The sequence below is a fragment of the Diadema antillarum genome, unplaced genomic scaffold (genome assembly GCF_040938485.1).
Source record: "Diadema antillarum isolate AM-2024a unplaced genomic scaffold, OU_Dant_1.0 scf00000013, whole genome shotgun sequence".
Classification (NCBI taxonomy): Eukaryota; Metazoa; Echinodermata; class Echinoidea; order Diadematoida; family Diadematidae; genus Diadema; species Diadema antillarum.
Window position 1 is genome coordinate 547,387 of NW_027270902.1, and position 23,160 is coordinate 570,546.

General features: G+C 39.4%; 1 protein-coding gene across 1 annotated transcript in view; it reads left to right on the plus strand.

The window, feature by feature from the left end:
• LOC139721147 (neuralized-like protein 4) overlaps nucleotides 1–23,160 on the plus strand; it is a 44,692-nt gene that overhangs the window by 2,980 nt on the left and 18,552 nt on the right. Inside the window, exons 3-12 of the mRNA XM_071632482.1 lie at nucleotides 1,688–2,199; nucleotides 9,759–9,870; nucleotides 11,892–11,980; nucleotides 13,079–13,219; nucleotides 14,397–14,511; nucleotides 17,049–17,145; nucleotides 18,636–18,784; nucleotides 19,951–20,069; nucleotides 21,297–21,459; nucleotides 22,290–22,559. Of these exons, the coding sequence (XP_071488583.1) occupies nucleotides 1,688–2,199; nucleotides 9,759–9,870; nucleotides 11,892–11,980; nucleotides 13,079–13,219; nucleotides 14,397–14,511; nucleotides 17,049–17,145; nucleotides 18,636–18,784; nucleotides 19,951–20,069; nucleotides 21,297–21,459; nucleotides 22,290–22,559 (1,767 nt within the window). The remainder of the gene's footprint in view (nucleotides 1–1,687; nucleotides 2,200–9,758; nucleotides 9,871–11,891; nucleotides 11,981–13,078; nucleotides 13,220–14,396; nucleotides 14,512–17,048; nucleotides 17,146–18,635; nucleotides 18,785–19,950; nucleotides 20,070–21,296; nucleotides 21,460–22,289; nucleotides 22,560–23,160) is intronic.

The following is a 23,160-nucleotide window of genomic DNA, read 5'->3' on the forward strand; positions in this document are numbered from 1 at the left end:
GCTATGTTGTTGTGTTTTGTTGTATAGACAAAGTAATGATCTAAACCTGTAATGAACACATGCATAGCAAAGCATTAACCCTAAAAGGGCCTGGGCAGGGGCGGAATCTGCCGCCCCAACGTTTCACACTATAATTTATTAATGCAAGAATGCTTCATTACAAGGCTTCTTGACTTTCTTTGTTCAAGTCTTGTGCAACTTTTGAGACCGAATTTGCAACATCCACGCATACTTTTACGAAACCACGCCCATTTTTTTTTTTTTGTAAACTGCGTGTCATCATCCCAAAGCGGGCCGAATTTTGTGGTTTTGTGTACTTTTTACTATTAATCATTTTGATTGATTAATGCTATGCTTATTATGGTAGAAAAGTGGTCAGTGACAATTTCCAATATGAAAACACAGAAAAAAAAAAACACAAGTAGAAAAACAAAGATATTACAAAAATAATGAAGTACATAAGAATAGCCCATGACTTTTGGAAGTTTTTATGATAAATACAATAGTTGAATATATGTTAAAAGTGATATAAACCAAAAAGTAGAGTCTCAATGCTCTTAATTAGGCTTAAATAAGATATTGGGCTTAATTTGCATAATTGATTAATAAAAATTAGAAATTGATAACTTCAAAATAACTGTAATACACAATCTTGTAAATTATGATGTGGTTTTGTCATGCCTGCCAAATTTCATCATGATGCAGATGGCCAGGACCTTGGGGGGGGGGGGGGGGGGGGGGGGGAGGGGTGGAATCAGCCCCCTCCAGTTAGATATCTTACAGTCCAAAAAGCCTGGCATGATTAGGGTTTCAAAACCCTGCACAAATACAGTACTTTGGGTACCAGTAAAAATCTGTCAATACCAACACCTTGCACTCAGTGTGAATTAGGTTAATACATGTCAATATGCAGTTCACATGGTTTTCTTGTTTGGAGAAGAAAATGAATATGCTATAATTTTTTTGCCTGCAATGTTAGGACTTTGTGCAATTCATTCTTTATCTTTTTTATTCAGAGAGGAAACAGATCTCAGTACACATCATCTTGACATTGTTGTCAAAGATGAAAGCAACTTGTCACATGTTTGATTAAATTTTGACAAACGGCAGTCAGTAAATGTCAGATACTGATTTCTTTGCTAATATGCTATTTGATAGATAAGAGCAGCGATCTTTTTCCTGAAACTGCTTCTGAGCACCATATTTTATTACACATTTTGGAGTGAAAGTTACAATATCCTTAAATATTTGTGAGATCGTGGCAACTGAATTTCCTATGAAATCAAGAGTGTTCACAGTTTTTGAGTAATTGCTATAATTAGCATCTATAGAACCTATTAACTCAAGGGTAGTAAACATTATGTGTATTTTCTTTTTGGGTGTCTTTTGGCTCTTTTTTTTTTTTCAGTAATACACAATCCTATTATACATTTGTATCCTTTTCCAAGCAAATCTTTGAATTGAATATCATCTATTCTTTTTTATCCATTATTTGGGTTTGAGATTTGACTTCTTTAAAATGATTTTAATATGATGAAAGATTGAGTGGGGAGGGGCATTTTCAAAGAATCTCCAAACATATTAAGCAGCTATTTTGATTGCCTTATAAGATGTAAACATGGTGGATGATTGTTTTGGTTATTTATGTTTGTCTGTTTTGTTTTATTTTGTTTTTTAAATCTTGGAGGACTGTATGCCAGTGAAGGCATGGTATCAAACCAAGAACTCGAAGGTTTGGACTCCTCCCATGACACGGACACAGACACAGATGACACATATGGGAATTGCATTGAAATGGGACCCATTGAGGATGATGACGATGAAGAGGAAGATGAAGATGAGGAGGAGGATGAAGAGGAGGACGATGACGATGAGGAAGACGACGATGATGACGATGAAGAGGAGGAGGAAGAAAGTTCGGTGGACGATGAGGACAATGACAGCTGCGACGATGGCGACAATGAAAATGACGAGGACATGAACAAGATCGAGCAGGACTCGGACAGTACGGAGTCTGGAGAGCCGGTGGCTATCGCCTCGGCATCGCTGAATTCGCCGCTCTGCTTCCACTCTCGGCATGGCACGATGATCCGCCTGAAGAATGCACAGAAGACAGCCGAGAGGACGAATGCAATGGATGAATTCAACAATGGTGTGGTGATCACCAACAGGCCTCTCAGAAGCAATGAAATCTTTGAGGTGAGTGGTAATGAGTAGTCAGCTAGTGTATCATTAGGTGAAAGAGATTACTGTATATATAATGATGCCATATATATTTAAATAGCAATTTCAGTTTTTCTAAAATAGGGACTTCAGACAATTTTGTGAATGGTTAAATTTGCGATCGTAGAGTAGAGGGCTGAATGGAGAAATATATGCGTGTACTTGACATTCATGTCTGGATCAGAGTTAGTATGTTAGCGTGTATTTTGATTTGCAAATAGCACATGACTCGCAAAATTCCCAAAATAAAAACCTCACAGAATATTCAGTGTATACAGTATACCATTTCTCATTTATAAAGCATACTACATGTAAAAGTGACATAATGTGTATATTCACCAGTATGATCTCCTCCTGTTGACGACCTCTACAAAATTTGTTTGCAAGAGCCAGCTGTCCTCAAGTGTGTCTTGCAACAATTTTTTTTAGTGATGTATGCACACTTGCTGTGGATTTTTTAGCTCACCTGAGCCAAAGGCTCAAGTGAGCTATTGCGATCGCCCTTCGTCCGGCGTCCGTCGTGCGTCGTGCGTCGTGCGTCGTGCGTCGTCCGTCGTCCGTCGTCCGTCGTCCGTCGTGCGTCGTCCGTCGTGCGTCATGCGTAAACTTTTTACATTTTCATCTTCTTCTTGAAAACCCCAAGACCGATTTTCATCAAACTTGGCAGGTAGCATCCCTAGGGGGTTAGGAACTCAATTTGTTAAAATGGGCACCATGACCCACCCAGGGGGCCCCCAGGGGGGCCCAAACCCCCCAAAATTAAGGAATCTTTAAAAATCTTCTTCTCTAGAACCAGAAGTGATAGAGCTAAGTTAATACTATGAGTTAGTTCATTGATGACTGTAGTTTCAAGTTTGTTCATGGCAGAATCAGGGATGCCCCCCTTGGGACCCAGGGGAGGGGGGTGGGGAGGGGTTCTAATGGGGCCTAAATTGTACATTTTCATCTTCTTCTTGAGAACCCCATGACCCATTTTCACCAAACTTGGCAGGTAGCATCCCTAGGGGGTTAGGAACTCAATTTGTTAAAATGGGCACCATGCCCCACCCAGGGGGCCCCAGGGGACCCCCAGGGGGCCCAAATCCCCCAAAATTAAGGAATCTTTAAAAATCTTCTTCTCTAGAACCAGAAGTGATGGAGCTAAGTTAATACTATGAGTTAGTACATTGATGACTGCAGTTTCAAGTTTGTTCATGGCAGAATCAGGGGTGCCCCCCTTGGGACCCAGGGGAGGGAGGTGAGGAGGGGTCCTAATGGGGCCTAAATTGTACATTTTTATCTTCTTTTTTAGAACCCCATGACCCATTTTCACCAAACTTGGCAGGTAGCATCCCTAAGGGGTTAGGATCTCAATTTGTTAAAATGGGCACCATGTCCCACCCAGGGGGCCCCCAGGGGGGCCCAAACCCCCCAAATGAAGGAATCGTTAAAAATTTTCTCTAGAATCAGAAGTTATACAGCTAAGATAATACTATGAGTGAGTACATTAATGACTGTAGTTTCGAGTTTGTTCATAGGAGATCCAGGGGTGCCCCTCTTGGGGGCAGGGGTGGGGGGGGGGGGGGTTGGTTAGGAAGGTCCAAATGGGGGACTGAATCGTACATTGTCATCTTCTTCCTGAAAACCTCATGATAGATTTTCGTCAAACTTGGCAGGTAGCATCCTTAGGGGGTCAGGATCTCAATTTATCAAAATGGGCACCATGCCCCACCCAGAGGGCCCCAGGGGGCCCCCAATTCCCCAAATTAAGGAATCTTTAAAAATTTGGGCCTTTATTGTACATTTTCATCTTCTACTTCAGAATGCCTGGTCAAATTTTGGTAGAGCTGTGAATAATTTAGATTAGTGACTGCGTGAAAGGTGAACTTGCGATACTCAGGTGAGCGCTAGACCCGCGGGTCTCTTGTTATTTTAGAGAGAGAGAGAGTGATTCTTGATATCTGTTTTTGGAATGGAGTGTGTTTAAAAGGAAACCATACAGTGTAGTGTGTATGGCTTCAGTGGTGACATTTTGTAGAGCTGCTTTCAGCCCATGATGTAAAATCTTGAATTGGCCAAAGTCAACGAAAGTTGTAATTGTGGTAAATTGGACTTGTGGCTGCTTTGATTTGAGCACGCAATATCTTTTTTTTTTTAATTGTTTAGGAATTGTCAAAGATTGAGGCTGTACGTTGCAAGTTTATACTGATATAGATATCTTCAGTACCATTAAGAGTAATGCAAAGAAATGTATTGATTACTGTAAATGTAGAGAAATTTTTGCGTATTTCGTGCCATTTCAGCTAGCGCGAATTCTGAAATGCGCGAAAATATTTTCACAATTTTCTCTGCACATTTTGAATACCGGGTAGGTTGACAACTGCACAGCATGAATTCAAGAACCCTCGAATATGTTTTTGAGCAGCTCAGCGGGAAAAATCGATCATGCGAAAATGTATGAATATCACTCAACATAATAAAACTGTTTGTATGCAGTCCTGTTGTATGCTTTAGCAACATTTATAGAAAGGTACTGTTATGCTTAATATTTACATACGTCAACATTGAAATACGTATTATATGCTTGTTTCAAAATCAGTCTATCTCTACACATACAATATAATAGAAATAAATTTTTCTTTTCCTACAGCCTAGTAACAAAGCATTTCATTCACCTCTTTGCTCCCATTAAGTTCCTGAGACAGAAATTCACTTAGTTGTCGCTAGGTAGGGCAAGCCTCTGGCAAGCTTTGTAGTGGTTAAGGGCAACTTTTGCGAACAAAACATGCAAACATTAGCAAAACAGTCTGTTTGATAAGTATGTCTATATTGACACCTGACAGTGAAAATCCCTTTCAGTTACATGTTTCCAAGATGACATTACCAGAACTGCCAAGTACATTGTATCCCTGATTCTGCAGGAGGCTCCTTGAAAACTTAATTTCATTTCATGTCTCTGATTTATGTATTATTTTTTACCATTGAGATGCATGTACCATGCAATTATCTCCCTGATGCTCCATGGAATCTCCCTGAACAGTTTGCTGTGTCAATGTTAGCAGCCCTGCAATGAAAATGGGAGGGAGAAAAACTTTAAGTGTCAAGAATTGATAAGCATTAATAATTCTTGAATGACTCCTCTTTTGAGATAAGATAACATCAAAATATTGCAAGTGCTTAGACTATACTATGTGTAATACATTGTAGCTGAAGACAAGCTTGTACAAGCTACCCTTACATTGTAGGTTCTGTGTTCAGGCAACAATTGTATTTCCCGGTATGTTACACAGCATCAGCCGCCACTGCCATTTCACATACATTACATGTAAATATGTGTACACATGATGTGCTGCACTTCTAGCCATGTTTCTTCATAGATTTTATTCCAATTTAGGATGAAGATGGGATATCAGCAAAAAACATCTAGCCGCCTGTAACTTTTGATGATAGCACCCTTGCTTGGTTTATTTATTTATTTTTTTTCAAGGGTCTCCTTTCTCTGTACTGGCCACATTTCTTGACCTGATTTCATTCAGGTTTTGTACAGAGGTGTATCATCATCAAATCTACTAGTTTTGCCATGCTGCCCCCAGGATGTTCCACCTTGTTAGTGGGTCAAGGGCCGCCATCATGTTGTATTTCTTGTGTACTTACACATGCTGTACCATCCACATTTCTTGATGATTTTTTTTTTTGAACTCATATAGAATCGGCATCATAGTGAAATTTAGACCCCTGATGTTTCTGGTAATGCTGTTCCCATTGTTCTGCCTTTTATAAGGTCAAGATCATATTTTGGTGGGTATCTTGTGTGTGCCATACAGGACTTGATGGACATAGTTGAAATCTTTTACTCAGGTGTATATGATGGTCAAATGTGGGCTCCTGTTAATTTTGATGATGTTGCCTCAGTGCTCCTTTTTTTTAGCTAACCTGAGCTGAAGGCTCAAGTGAGCTATTGCGATCATTCTTCGTCTGTCGTCCGTTGTGTGTAAACTTTTTACATTTTCATCTCCTCGAAAACCCCTTGATGGATTTTCACCAAACTGGGCAGGTAGCATCCCTAGGAAGTTAGGATCTAAATTTTTCAAATGGGCACCGTGCCCTCCTGGGGGGTCCCAGGGGGCCCACCCCCCCCCCCCCCAAAAAAAAAAAAAAAAAAAAAATAAAGGAATCTTTAAAAATCTTCTTCTCTAAAACCGGAAGTGATAGAGCTACACACATGTAAGTTATTACTATGAGCTAGTACATTGATGGCTGTAGTTATAAGTTTGGTCATGGCAGATCCAGGGGTGCCCACCCCCCCCCCCCCACCCCTCTTGGGGCCCAGGGGAGGGGATGGGGAGGCCAAAATGGAGGCCTAAATTGTACATTTTCATCTTCTTCTTGAAAACTCCATTCATGATGGATTTTCACCAAACTTGGCAGGAAGCATCCCTAGGAGTATAGAATCTCAGTTTGTTCAAATGGGCTCCATGCTCCCCCTGGGGGCCCTAGCCCCCCCCCCCCCCCCATTAAGGAACCTTAAAAAATCTTCTCTAGAACCAGAAGTGATAGAGCTAGAATTTATAGTGTTCTCAGGAGTAAGTATATCGATGACCATAGTCCAAAAAGATTCAAATTTGTTCATGTCAGATCCAGGGTTGCCCCCCTTTGAGCCTGGGGGTGGGGGGGGGGGGGGGGGGGGGGAGAAGAGGTTCCAAAAATGGGCCTTAATTGTACTTAATAATCATAATATTCGTCTTCTTCTTGAGAATGCATGGTTAAATTTTCACCAAACTTGGCACATATTATCACTTGGGTGATAAAATATTAATATGTAATTTGTACAACACAGACAAAACCCCCAAATTAAAAAATCTTTTCAAATCTTTTCTAAAATTTTAAATTATGGTAGTGCTAGATGCGTACTACAGCTGTACGTGGAAGGTGGATTTGCAATACTCAGGTGAGCGCGAGACCCCTGGTTCGCTTGTTTAAAGGGTCAAAGGTCATATTTAGATTGCAGGCTTATACACACTGTACTTGCCACACTTTTTACTGTTTTTGTTTTGGTTTTTTTTGTTTTTTTTTGTTTGTTTGTTTTTTCTTCACCTTCATTGCATGGCAGTGGATATTTTTAGTTCCAATCTTTTTCAATATCACTTCTAATCCAGAATCAAAGGCCTTGAAAATTGAGAGTGAGCTGTATGCAGTGAACGAACATGAAGCTGCTCATTAGTAATGATATAGTCCAATCCCTAGAAGTGCATCATTGTCTATATTTTTATATCGGTAGGGCCATCAATAAGCCTTCTTTCTTGTGTGCCAATTGTATATTCAGCCTGTTTAAAGACTTTCACCAATGAATACCTAGTAGTGCTTTGCATTTCTCAAGTGTTTTCCCTCTCTCTACCCTCTTGTTTAATGAAATGACTCAGCAACCTACAGTTGTACGACCAACTTGTACATTTCATGTGAAGCAAATTACAGCAGAAACCTTCATGATGCAAGCGGGACTAATACTGTCCATTTGTCTAGATTATGTGTATTTAAATGATTGAGTGGATGTGTGCTGAGTGAGTGAGTGAGTGATCAGTGTGTGTGTGTGTGTGTGTGTGTGTGTGTGTGTGTGTGTGTGTGTGTGTATTTGTGTGTGGTGTGTGTGTGTAATATACTGTATGCAAAAGTTTTCATGATTGTGTCCCTGTTCAGTGATTTGTTTTTTTTTCAGCATTGTGAAGGGAAACTCTCACCTTGAAAAGAAATTAATAATTCATATCAGTAATCATGGCATCCAGATGTTTTAGTCATATAGGTTGTGTCTCTAGAGAGTGACACATTAGTAATGTAGTATGTACATGTATGTAGGGCCTACTTGGCCATTCATTCTGTAGAGATGGTCAATAAAGGCAAAGCATTATTACAAATAAATACATTTTTTTCTCACCTACCCCTTTTGGTAGTTGGGCAAGGATCAGGTACCTTTTGTACTTTCCAACAGGCAAGTGCACACTTGCCCAATGGTAAGTTTTTGTTGCCTGGGCAAGTGGGCAAGTACAACCATGTAGATTTGCAGGATCCTGATATTCAATGTTTTGGTACTTAAAAGCCATGATTTAAAAAAAAAAATCATTGGCCATTATACTGATACTTCAGATTCATCAATGTTACATTGCTGCTGCCATTACAGAGTATGTCACATTTGTGTTCGCGATACTGACATTTCTCGTCTGATTTTCGTCATAAGTCAGTATCGAGGTGTATCAAAAAAAAAAATCTAGCTGCCTTTATCTTTTTGGTGATAGCGCCCTCATTTGTTCTGTTTTTATACACAGAAAGCTTGATTATTGAGGGTCTGCTTGTGTGCGCTCTACTAGCCTCATTTTGTGAAGGATTTTCTTCATATTTTGTACTAGATATATATTTATCATGTAAATGTAGCCAAATAACATGCTGTAAGGCAGAGATTTCGCACAACCCGGGGGATACATAATTTCCATTGCTTGACCGCAGACATTTGTAGATTATAGGGCATTTTACAATGTATTTTTCTCTAGCTTACCCTACACGACACACATTGTTGTATAGTACACTACATAAAATTGCTATACACCTATACTGCAAATAAGGCAGTAGCCTCAACCTATTTTACCCTTCGCACATCCAGAGGGAAGAAGTGAGTGTTTTTTTTTCCCTCGAGCACAGAATACATCATCTTCTGTTGCATCTTCAGTTGCGATCTGCATACCCAATGTAGGCTGATTGAATGATAAGCTTGCTGATTGGCTGTTACTGTTTCGGTAGAGAAATGAGGTTAGAATAGAGTTCTAAGGTTAACATACAGTGTAAGAGATCCAATCCAAGTCCATTTAAAGGCCAAGTGGTTGACTGCACACTCTTGAGCATGCATCCCTTGCCCTGCTGTAGTCTGGAATTAGATGTGGTGTGTGGATGATACATTTGTAAACCTAAGCCAAAGGGCCTTTTCTTCGAGGCTAGTATGTTACCTGATGTGAGAGCTTGATTGTATACCTTGGGGAAGAGCTTCTAAGTCTGTGGTCATGTAGTCTTCCCTTTGCTGGAAAAAGTAAAGGTTTTTATTCATTGAACTAATGGTACTAGTTTCTATGAGAAATGCTGCAGAGAGGGCTTTTGCACTTTAGAATTTGTGTACAAAGAACTGATTTTTTAAACATACTGTGTACCTTTGAATTGATTGATTCCAGTTCAGTATTTATGTTTTATTCCCAAGTGAAGTCTGAATGGAAATTTGAATGACATTTCTCCCAATCAGGTGACTTTTTTTTTCAGATCATGTTCAACCAGTTAATGATGCAGAGGTGTTTTCAAGTCGAGTGAAGCTTGATTCTGAGAGTGCGTTTTAATCTGAATGGTGTGACCTCTAAGATATGGTTTTACAGACATGGTGCCCAGCTTGACCTGTAATTTTATTTCTGCCCTATTGTGAGTATAATGGTCTTGCATGTAAGGGTATTGGAAGATGTTGCCTGTTTGGTTAACAGACCATGGAACTTATGACACATTTGATCTGACTCCTCTTTTTTTTTGTTTAGATCCGTATCGACGAGCTCATCGACAAGTGGTCGGGGTCCATAGAGATCGGAGTGACGACACACAACCCGGACACTCTCGATTTCCCCGCAACCATGACGAACTTACACTCAGGTAAGCAGATGGCATGGATGTTGCCTAGTCAAAACTTACCCTAACAACAAACTTATTTCTAAAATGTAAGTGTTTTTTTTTCACCCGTCTCTACCTGGAGACAGTCCAGGGGGACCAGCCTGCACTCCGATATACAATCAGAGAAGGAAAGTTCTTGCCTTCCACATTTGAAGATGATCATAAGAGTCATACATCATTTTGCCCTCAGGAGTTCTCCAACCCAACAAGTTTTTTAGAGACAGGACTTTTTTTTTCTTTTTCATATTCGTACTTAGCAGGAGTAAATCCCATATTACTGTGTCTTCGCCCTGACTCAGAAATTGGTGTGAATGTACTGTGTACCTACCAGCTTATCTGGTCTATCTTTTCCTAATGGTATAGAAGTGTAGTATAATAATAATAATAATGATAATAATAATAATAATAATAATAATAATAATAATAATAATAATAATAATAATAATAATAATAATAATAATAATGATAATAATGATAACAACAATAACAATAATAATAATGATAATAATAATAATGATAATAATAATAATAATAATAATAACAATAATTATAATGATAATGATAATAATAATAATAGTAATAATAATAATACTGATAACAATAACAATAACAATAACAATAATAATAATAATAATAATAACAATAATAATAACAATAATAAGATGTTATTTACCCAGGGTAGCCTCTTCATAGTTGCCACTGCTCTACCAGAGGGCCCTGCCATTATTATTACCCTAGCATTGCCAGGTACCCATTTATACATCAGGGTCGAGAGGGACATGGTGCGTAAAACATCTTGGTCCAAGGACATAAGCACTGGGCAGGATTCGAACTCGGGTCCTCAGATCGGGAGTCGGGAGTCTTATCCACTATGCCACAACGCCCCCATGAAATATCAATATAGCAAACACATAAACATGATTCCTTCTACTCTTAGTAAAATTCTGCAAGCAAGTTTAAAGTCAACAACCTCAAAACTATGAATATATATGATTGTGCACATTGGCTGCCACATTGTACAAGTATGACGTGTACACTCCATTGGTTTCTTAATACCTGGTACTTGTCTTTCTGCAGACTGGACCAGAGCATTAGCCCTGGCAGGGTCAACAACAGCCTCATTTTTTTTTTTTTTTTAAATCTGGGCATGATAGCATCCTATTTTAGCAAGGCATCTCTCCTCCTGCCAGCATCTACACTATATTTACACTATATCAGTGGATGCCTTGACAGTTGGAATGCCCCAATCTACAGTGCTATCTTGACCTAGCTCATAAGAGCAGGCATGGGAATCTGTTAAGGATTAGGAGATGGTGCGTAAAAGCCAGTTCGCAGTTCCACTTTGCACATGAGCAGAAGAAAGGTTATTCATACCAACAGGCATGTTGGTTTTTAAATTCACTTGGGTAAGCAGCTGTGATGTAATGATTATTCATGTAATCCTTATAAATACTGCTTGCCAGCACATCCACCTGACAGCAAAAGTGGTATTTGGCAATATCAATAGAAAGAGATTATTGATACATTCAGTGCAAAATAATGAAATGGATGCTTTCCCAAGTGTTAATTAACAGATCATTCTGGTCATCTGGTCTATATGCAAGTTCATTCTCTGTTTGAACAGGATCAATGAATTCCATAAATTGTTACGTAAAGCTTATGCATTATGTCGTTCTAAAAAGAGTGAAGTGCCTCTAACCGACTGAGAAAAAAGAAAGGTCATTCGAACCAATGTGCCCATGAGCTAACTCCAAACTGGCTTATTACCGTGCTAGTCCACTGTGTGCCCTGCTACCAACGAGTTGAACATGAAAAAAAGAATGCACGATGGCCTGAGTTTGGTATTTTCAACCTGCACCTGTACCCATAGGATAATTATAGAAGGCTGAGTTAAAGGCTGAGCCAGTCAACTTTCCAGAAATTGAATTTCAAAAAATTGAATTTCAAAATATTCACGCCCGCTTATCTTTGTTGTCATTGCATACATTTTTTCTTCCATGTAGGTACCATCATGATGAGCGGCGGTGGCATCTTATCCAATGGGAAAGGCAGTAAGAGGGAGTATGGTGAATGCACGCTGGATGAACTGGGGGTGAGAACTTGCTGCAATTTTTTTTCTGTAATCAATATTTTAAAGGGGAAATCCAGTCCAAATATAGGTTAGTCTGATACAAAAGAGTGAAATCTTATGAGTTGAACAGTAAAAAATTTGACTGAAATTGGATGAAAAATAAGAAAGTTATGACATTTTGAAGTTTTGCTAATTTCTGCAAAACAGTTCTTGTACAATGGATATGAATAGGCAAATGAGTGAGCTAACCATGTCGTACTCTCACAATTTTCCGTTGATCGTGTTACAAAAAATGACAAAAATTCAATGTTTCTGTCATTGATGTGTGAAACATGATGTTATTCCTCGTTGAATAACTTCAGAATAGTGATCAGTTAGATATACGAGGATTGAAGCCTCGGGCATAATTGCGTTTGAATGAAAAAACGGATATTTCAAAATTTTATGTACAAACTATATGGCAAGTTGTGAGGGAATGACATGCTCACTTTTCCATTTGCATATTCAAATTGACTGTTCAAGCATTGTTTCCCCCCCAAAATAGCGAAACTTCAAATGTCATAACTTCCAATTTCAATCAAAATTAAACCGTTGAACTCATAATATTTTACTCTTTCTTATCAGACTAGCTTGTATTTGGACCAGATTTTCCCTTTAAGGGAGAATGGCAAGGGCTCAAAGGGGAATTTACCTTAATGTATGAATCAGTTCAGTTGATGTGGAAATATTAGCAATACACATAAGTGCAGTTTGAGAAAAATGGGACAAAAATTGTGAATTTTTAAATTTTGGTTAAATCCATGTGCCGTCATCATAGGATAAGAAGGTAACAACAGTTCATGATGTCACAATAGGGGAACAATTTAAAGGAAATTAAAATATAATTTGGCATATATTTCATTTTACTAGCATAATGAAAGAGCACTTGACTTGCCTCTTTCAGAATGCAGGAGAAATAGTATTACACTTAACATGTATATCAGTACTGGTATTTAGAAGTTGAATGATGACAATGGTAGTGGTGATGATGGTGGTGGTGGTAATAATGATGCTCAATACTATCAGTTTTGGGGGGTTTTTTTGTACTCAATTTCTCAATCATTCACATCGTCATGTTAGGTTGGAGATCACATAGCCGTGGTGCGCAAGACGTCGGGCGATCTCCACTTTTACATCAACGGTCGCGATCAGGGCCTGGCAGCCCCAGATGTGCCCAGCACAATATATGGAGTAGTTGACTTATACGGCATGGCAGTTCAGGTGAGACCTGGGAATTTTAGCCAAGCATTCAAGAATGAAAGGGAAAAAAGAAAGAGATTTGAAATGACAGCAAAACATGTATGAGGGATACAATTTCTGTGCCATCTATTGTTGCACCACACTGGGGAAGTCTCAATTGCCAATTTAGCCTTTGTCCTCAGTGTGAGGCCATTGTCAATGGACAGATCATGTTACCTAGTGACGGATGTAAGTGGAACATATTTTTGCTCTGATTTCAATGTGTGTTTAAACCCTTTCTCTGCCAATGAGTCAAATGGGCATAAATTTCACACACATACTACGGACAAGAAATTAATGTGTCACGCAGAGAGTTAAACAAACCAAAGAGATATCCTTCCACTCCAGTGTTGGTTACATACCAGATTCACTTCATTGTATTGTATTTAACTGTTATGTGTGTTTTTTGTTTTGTTTTTATTTTCCATTTGAATAATGCCAGTCTACTCGAAGGAGATTAGGTCAGGATAATGACAGTGTCACATGACCGCATATAAGGGTCATCAACATCCAATTAATGTCAGAGAAATGCACATAGGGGCTTGGTGGGCTGTGTGTGTTATATTTTGTTAGGTCGTTGATACCTCCTTGGCTGTCACTTTACAGCAGTAAAATGCAGTGTCACTTCTTATTCAGCTTGTGTGATATAAAGAAAATAGTAAAGTTTTTGTTTAATTCATACATAAATACTGGGAGGTCAGTATAGATTTTCAGATCCTTGCATATATTCAAAAAGTGTTGATATTGACTGACGCCACATAGCAAAGTAGATGAGGTAATGAAAATAATCACCTCACAGATTTGAATTCCCATTTTTACAGAAATGTGTGTATGTACAAGAAAATGCAATATCATTTCATTTTTTGAACTATAAATGTAAAAGCTTGTTTACATTCTGGAAGGCAGGAGCGTAATCAAAACTAGATATATATTTGCAGCCCTCAATGATATGTTGCAGGTCAATATTTGATCAATGTTCATGATCATGTCATGACATAAACATATATCTTGTTGTGCTTGTACACCTCTATGATAAGACTCAGATTGGATATTTTAGTGATGTTAAATCAGAGCATCAATGCAAGCTTGCCTCGATGCGCCTGCAGCACCCCCATTGACATGTATTGTAACAGATCAATAATTGATTGGTTTCAATCAGGTCTCAATCGTGGAGCACCACCAGAGCACGATGCTGGCAGCCCTGGACAGACGGCTGATGCACCTCAATTATCTCAAGAGTCTCGCCGAGCAGGAGCTGCCATATGTGTTTGGAGGTGAGACAAGAACTAGTGCCTCTTTAAAGCGAGACAACTGATCCTTCTCAAATTGCCAAAATTTTAAATGCGTCTTTGGAAGCGATGCCTTTGCAAGACACAAGAGTCTTTACCAAAAGCTGTCTTCATATATGATGATGTTTCCTGAATGTACATAGCATGGTTTAGATGCAGTTGCTGGTAGTACATTTTGGTGTAGTGATGAGAATTGAAAATACTGGCTGCACATCATCTTCACTTTTTCCTGTATGCCTTTACATCTACTTCTCCCCATAAATCCAAGGAGTCTTGATTTTTAGACCTATTAGCACCTGAATTGCATGTATCTGCCTCTCATAGAAATCTCTGAAATCACTCGTGGGGTTACATGTTACATTGTTTATTGACATAATACAGAATTCAAATGGATGAAATCAGTTACACTATGATACAGAATGTTGAACAAAGCAAGGCAAAGTTTTGTGAGGTACAAGTTTGATGAGAACATCATTTAGGTATTGTTATATAATTTTGCATATTTCCAGCCTATAAATTAGCTATAATGTTTTTTCTTTTCTTTTTTTTGTCCCCGCCGAACGAGTTTGAGCAGGGGACTATGAAACGGGCTCCGTACGTGTGTGTGTCCGTGTGTCCGTCCGTCCGTCCGTCCGTGTGTCCGTCCGTCCGTCCGTGTGTCCGTGTGTGCGTCCGTGTGTGATCAAAATCTTCAATTTGCTACTTCTCTGTCATTTATGAGCCAATTTTGATTCTGTTTGCTTTATATGATAGCACTACATGGGAGCTTTGAAACTTCTACACAGTATTTCAGTCGTGACCTTTGACCTTGACCTTTGACCTATATTGTACATTTTGCTACAAAATGCTACTTCTTCGCCATTTCTAACCCGATTTCGATTCCGTTTGCTTTATATGATGGCACTAGGTGAGGGCTTCAAAACTTCTACACAGAATTTTGACCTTTGACTTCTTTGACCTTTGACCTTGATTTTTGACCTATATTGTACATTTTGCTACAAAATGCTACTCCTTCGCCATTTCTAACCCGATTTCGATTCCGTTTGCTTTATGTGATGGCACTAGGTGAGGGCTTCAAAACTTCTACACAGAATTTTGACCTCTTTGACCTTTGACCTTGATTTTTGACCTACGTGTATATTGTACATTTTGCTACAAAATGCTACTCCTTCACCATTTCTAACCCAATTTCGATTCCGTTTGCTTAATGTGATGGCACTAGGTGAGGGCTTCAAAACTTCTACACAGAATTTTGACCTTTGCCTTCTTTGACCTTTGACCTTGATTTTTGACCTATATTGTACATTTTGCTACAAAATGCTACTCCTTCGCCATTTCTAACCCGATTTCGATTCCGTTTGCTTTATGTGATGGCACTAGGTGAGGGCTTCAAAACTTCTACACAGAATTTTGACCTTTGACTTCTTTGACCTTTGACCTTGATTTTTGACCTGTATTGTACATTGGCTATAAAATGCTACTCCTTCGCCATTTCTAACCCGATTTCGATTCCGTTTGCTTTATGTGATGGCACTAGGTGAGGGCTTCAAAACTTTTACACAGAATTTTGACCTTTGACTTCTTTGACCTTTGACCTTGATTTTTTACCTATATTGCACATTTTGCTACAAAATGCTACTTCCGGCGGGGACATATATTACGCACCGCGTAATTTCTACTTTTCCTTGTTTTCCTGTGCATTAGTGTCACTAAATAAAAAATATAAACTTCTTCAAAACTATATTTTGCCTCAGCAGATTAAACACGCTAGCCTGAAGTTGTAAAAATTGCGTTGTTGCCGTTTTATATCCTTGGCATTCTGTATTCAATCTATGGTTACCAGATCTATATATGTTCTTTCTTCCATTTTACTTCTTAAGCTGTAAAAGGTCAAGGAGTGAGTAAACATCACAATCAGCAGTTTTACATACTTTGAATTTTAAACCATGCCCATTTACATGCAAGGAACTGTTCTCGACTGCAATTTGTGTGGCTTCCGTGTCTCACACTGCGTGATCGTGACAAATATTTTTCGAGACTTTAGGAGGACTTGTGTAGATTCTTCATCCAAGTTGTTTGTCATTCATGCTTCCCTGATACACGTTATGTGTTTGATCTTATAGGTATATTTTCTCGTCACATGTGAAGTATGTGCTGATTGTACCTCATTCAAGCTACTTCAGATTTCTGGTAAAGTTTGTTTTTCTTGGCTGTGATCAGATTGTATTTGTATGATTTATCTGTTGGTATTTCCAGAAGTTAGATAGCATCATGGATTGCTAAACTGCTCACCGGCATATAGCTCTGCTGCCTAACATACAAAAGATGTAACCTTTCTCCTGTCCAGCATTAAAAAAAAAAATGAAATCATGTTCACATATTTATCCAGCATTATTCTTATGCCTCTTAAATTTTATGATATTTCTCTTGGCTATAACTTTTCAATAGCATGCTAGCTGTATACTGCATTGAAATTGATATTTTTAATTATTGATGTAAATGTTGTTCTTTTGGTATTCCAGATGGGGACAGAGTGATGGCGGAACCTCTTCTATTCCACCCAATCTGTGGGGTCCATGCTGAAATCATCAATGGCTACAAGTCAGCACACAGGCCAAGGTAAGAAACAAAAAGTGAAGATTGATGAAGTTCTTGCGTTAAGTAGTTTTTTATTGCAACAGATGTAGGGCAATTTGTCAATCAGTTGCAAGAAGTGTAGAGATGAGCAACACAAACAACGACAGGTGATACCCGTCGATTGAAAAATTTTCTCTGTAAAGAGAAGATCAGCTGTCAACTAGGTTGTGTAGTCGGGGGTCCACCTACCTACCCACACACACACCAAAAAAACCAACAAAAAACAGATGAATGATATTGACCCTCGTGGTCCACCTGGGGTGACTAGCAATAGTTGGCAAACAGCATCAAGCAGACACATTGTGATACGAGATGAAGAAGAAGAAGAAGGAGAGGAGGAGGAGAAGGAGGAGTGCATTAAATTCTTGTCACTTTGGAGTTTCAGTTTGATTCTTTGTGTTGAATTGAACTCAAAATGTTTTTGAATTTCAAAGAAAGATTCATTTAAATATGAGAAGTTGAAGGAAAGATTATAGATTTAAGAAGACAATATTAGAAGGGCCTTTTTCGATTTGCATGTTCACTAGTGGACTGCTACGTATGTGGTCATTTTTTAAGCAATGTGCATCGACGAGCTCACTGTTTGTAGCAGATCTCTTGAATATGTTCACCCTAGTTTTGCCGTCATTTGGAAACTGTGACGTTAAAGAAATTTTAAGGTGATTTAAAAGACTGCATACATCGCAGCCCGCTAGTGAACGTGCAAATTGAAAAGTCCGTATTAGTCCTGCAGCTGTCTCTGCTTACATACCCCAAAACCAAGCCTGCCTGTGATTTGCTATTCCACCTCTGTGGGGACCATTAGATATTTGTAAGTTAAAAAAAGCATCTAAAGGACAAGGTTAAATAATAATGATCAGTTTTCTCTTCTGGACTTTGCAGCAACTTATACCAGTTTTGACTTGCTTTGTTCAAGTGCCGTTAGGCTTATTTTTACAGACAAAACTTTGGACTGCATTTGAAAGCTGGTATCTTAGAACAGTCGTCTCTGGAAACCAAATGTGTTAATTGCATCCCACATGCAACCAAACTATGAGAAAGTTGATGTGCTTGTGTAGTAGCACAAAGTTTATTTCATTTGTCTATTTTTTTTTATTATTTTCTGTTTTTACCTTAGGAGACATTTGTAACATTGCAGCTGCTCAGATTTGGTGTCAAATCTTCCGAAGTGAGAAAACTCGCGCAGTTGAGGTGATAGTGGCCTAGCAACTGTACTGAAGTGTTTTGTAATGCCCAGCGCTCACAGCAGAAAACTCACAAGTTTATTGATGGGACTTCAGTATCCACTCTCCTTTTAGTGTGTAGACTGGGCATGCACAGTTCTTCAAAAAACTTTGTGATTTTTTCATTGGAGCTAACATCATAAGTATTTTTTGAGTAATGAGAACACCTGCAGTGTAAAACTTCGCAAGATTTAATGTCATCATTTTCTGTAATGAGAGGTTCCTTTCTTTATTGTTGATGTATTTCAGAGCCATGGATGACTTCAACAATGCCGTGGTCCTGACGAACCGCCCTCTGAAGGAGAACGAGATGTTTGAGGTCAGGATAGACAAGATGATTGACAAGTGGGCGGGGTCACTGGAGCTTGGCGTCACCACACACTCCCCGTGCAATTTAGGTATGCTCATGAATTCATCTTCTGCTTCCACCTGATTGACATGCCAGATTTGATACGAGCACAAGACAATGTTGTTTTGGGGGGCATGAATGGTTGAGGGTGAAATGAATCTCTACAGTGCATGATTTGTTTATTGTCATATATGGTGACCCTCTCCGTCGGTGATCCATAACAATAACATGAATACAACTATCAGCAAACAGGACCAGAGGTATCCTCTCTATCTCTGGTGTGGCATGAAACAATGGCCTTGGCATGTGAACTGTTGCATCATTATGCCTGACTGGGTTGTTTTGCAGAGACTCCAACCCCAAGCACCATCTGATCTGGAGATTCTCCCGCCCGAAACCCCTAGCAAATGGGAGACTCCAAGTTGATGTGTGCGAAGCACGAAGTTCCTAGGGTTCTAGATGTTCTCTGGTGCTATCTAAGGCTTATTTTTTCAACATACGACAGCAATAAGTAAGAAATCCTTTCCACCAGGAGACACAGAGCCAGGGCGGGAGAAATCAAATCTCAAGCGGGAGAACGGGAGATTTTGCAAAAATGGGCTTTCCGCGGGAGATCTCCCATCGAGAACGGGAGAGTTGGAGTCTCTGGTTTTGTTCTCCTTTTTATTTGTCTAGTAATGAGGGGAATAAATGGAATGCAACTGAAATAAGTGTAGCAAGTCGCTGCAAATCGTATGTACCCGTTTTTCTGTTGAAAACTAGGGATGTTTCATAACCCATACACAGACTGTTCAACCACACAGCATAATGTTTTGCATTACAGTGAAAGACACTGGAAATCCTATTGTGTTATCGTGTGTGTACTTGTGTACTAGGCCTTTCTCAGTATTCATTTTTTTACTGTGATCATTTGTTTATTTATACAGTATCATGATGAGGATGATGGTGATGATGATGATGATGATGGTGGTGATGATGATGATGATGGTGATAATGATGATGATGATGATGAGTGGTAGTAGAAGTAGTAGTAGTAGTAGTAGTAGTAGTAGTAGTAGTAGTAGTAGTAGTAGTAGTAGTAGAAGTAGTAGTAGTCGTAGTCGTAGTAGTATCATTTTTGTTCCTATTAATGTTATTAGTGGTCTCTCTTGTTTTCCTTCACTTGAAATTCACATTATTGACTAGGCGGGGTTATTATCTGTCTCTTAAATGCAGATTTTCCCTCCACCATGACCAATGTGAGAAGTGGGACGTGGATGCTGGCAGGGAATTGTGTGATGCACAATGGGACAAATATCATTGACGAGTACGCCACCGACATGGATCACCTCAAGGTCAGTGTAAACAAACATTAAAAAACATACAAACAAACAAACATGCTAATAGAGATAGAGAAAGGGTTGTTGTAGTGTGTCTTCTCTCCCTGTTTTGACGGTAGTCCCTGCGTCGTGGGGACAGCCCCATGCCGCAGGACTCTCCCTTCTAAAACCATAATGTGAACGCTCACTGGGACTTGTACCCCCCTCCCCACGAAGCGAGACGGGTCCAGGGACAAGATTTGGAGGGGAGAGTGACCTTGAGGCGTAATTGATAGCATCCAGCTCTATTCATCAAATGTGCGCATGCGCAAAGTTTGGTTTCGAGTGGCAGGACTCACTCCAAGCCCCGATTGCCCCTGCAGCTCAGGGACAGTCCAGATAGCAGTGCGGACAGTCGGTCATAAAAAAAAAAAAAAAAAAAAATTAGATCTCTGGTGACTGTCTCTCTAATGTAAACACAGGATCTATCACTTTCTTTTTGCTGCCATTCATATTGTGCCTCAATTTATGGTGATTATGTTGGTCTCACTGATCTCGATGTAATAGGCTGCCAAAGTTTGTGAAACTTACGCCAGGTTCACTTTGCCAATTTTTCTTGCTTTAATCCAGCCATACCTAAAAATAATGTGCTTTGAAGAAGCTACCCCTTTACCCTACTCTATAGATGCGATAATTTCAGCTCAATTGAAGGGGAAAAAAAGGAAAAATGTTACAAGCATTGTGTCAATCACTGATCAAATTTAGCATCTTATAGGCTCTATGGGATATTTTTCCATCATGTTCTTTTCAGATTTTGTGACAGATTTATCAATAACTCTATGTGTAAATATCTGCAAATACCAATGAATCAGTTGTGTATTTACATGCAAATCACCAAAAAGAAGAAGAAAAAAGACCTTTATCAGTCTAATGCGTGCAACATGAATGAAAAGTTCTATGCAACTGACGTCACAGTTACAAGTATCATAGAATCATAATGGCCCTTGATTGCATGTGGAAATGCCTTGTTTGATGATACACTGTCAGTCAGATGGATACAAAATCTATTTTAGGTCATGACCCCCTCAAGCTGTTTAATGATTTCTCTTTTCTTTGGGTAAGTTTCACATTGAGCTGTTCTTATTAACCAATGCCTATCAAGATTTCAAATCGTGATAGGTAGAAGAGGGTGAGCCAATGTGTAGTTACATGTATGTACTGATCCCAGGTGAAAGTGTTACCATGATTTTTTTTTCCTTCCAGAATGGGGACAGAGTGGGTGTGGTCAGGCGACCCAACGGTGACCTGCACTTCTTCTTCAACGGCGTCGACAAGGGCGTGGCGGCCTCCCACGTGGCGTCGAGTCTTTACGGGGTTGTTGACCTCTATGGCCAGGCAGCCAAGGTCACCATAGTGGACATTCAAGGTGAAGATGGTGCACAAGAGATACAAAATGAAAACTGTAATGTGTTGATGGCATAGTTGGCAGAATTGTCGTGAGTAACACTTATGACACCATTTGTTCCCACTTTCTTACTGTTTGCTGAGAAACGGAAATCGTTGAATTAATTGAATCAACCTTTGATGTTTTGATTATATCAGGTAATTAAAAGAAATTAAGCTGCCTTTTGAGTAATCTGTAAATGACCTTTTAACCAACTGCGCTAATGTAGATCTTGAATGTAGGTCATCTTTTAAGTGTATCAATTACTGAAAAAGGTAAAATAAAAGAAATGCCTTCTTTTTTTGTTGAATCAAACAGTAGTTTCAAAAGAAATATGGTAAAATGTGTTGTCATACCATTGACCATATCTACATGAACCTGAAGAGAAGCTATGATTGCTTTGAAGAACTGTTTCTATCGGTATTCCTGGGCAATCATTGTTTCTTCCATAATTGTCAACTTTTAGTATTGTTAATGTGTAAATGAAATATCTGGCTTGCTGCAGCCATTGTCTCATGAAGAGTTTGCAGTGTAGACAGGCAATCTGCTATGTTTTGTTATTTTGCAGTGATAACCTGTAAATGAAATATACCATTAGCTTGAGACAGAAAAACAATGTCTGAAAGACAGCTTGCTGTATAGACATGCAATCTGGAATGTTAATGATGTGTGTTGCCAATTTGCAGTGTTGACCTGTGGATGAAATATCTCATTAGTTTTAACATTTTCACATGGAGAGTTTGTGGTGTAGACATGCAATTTGTTACATTTTTTAGAAGCTCAAGTTAGTGTTGTGTCTTGCCAATTTGCAGAGCGAGCCCACATAGAGTCGAGGGAGGGGATGACTCCTTCCAGTACCTTCACTGTGGAGACGCCAGTACTCCATCCGCAGCAGCGCTTCCACGCCAAGCACGGCCGAAACGCCACCATCAGCAACAACGGCCGCCGCGCCTTCCGCGCCAACCCGGCTGGAGAATTCAATGAGGCCGTGGTCATGAGTAGCCACCCGCTGGCCAACGGGGAACTCCTAGAGATCTGTGTTGAGAAGATGGTGGACCGATGGTCTGGATCCATTGAGATTGGTAAGGCCAGATGCATCTGTGGTTCAGTTGGACAGAGATGATTCCACCGTTGGCCCTCCCTAATTCTTCATGTGCCTCGGTTGAAGCCCCTATGTGCCACATAATCTCGCAATCCATCCCCAGCTGTATGTGTACTTGCATACAGATCAGTGTGTACAGAGCTGTATATAATTTTGTTACGATGAGTCTCAGTCTTCCCATTGCATGGTATCCACACACTACCGGGTCCCTAAGGGTTAAGGGAAGGCATTGTGTACGTCAGGAAATCCCACTGGATGTTATCTGCTCTTCGGCACCAAAACAATGATCATTATAGTGTGCTTTGCTACAGTCTACAGTAGAAGTGACAGGTGGATTTTATCCATAGATTATTCTCTGTTTTTGATTTGTGTTTGTGCCTGCTGATGTTCTGAGCCCTTGTAAGTATTCAAGTGTATCAGTAATTTCCATTAAGCTGTGGACCTGCATGTCTTTGTTCATTGTCCATGTCTTAGATCCTTATAGGAGCATGTTTTCCAGACCAATTCATCCTTATCACTTTGATAATCATGATTTATGTTATCATCACAGCATAAGAATAGATTACCATGTAAAAAAAAAT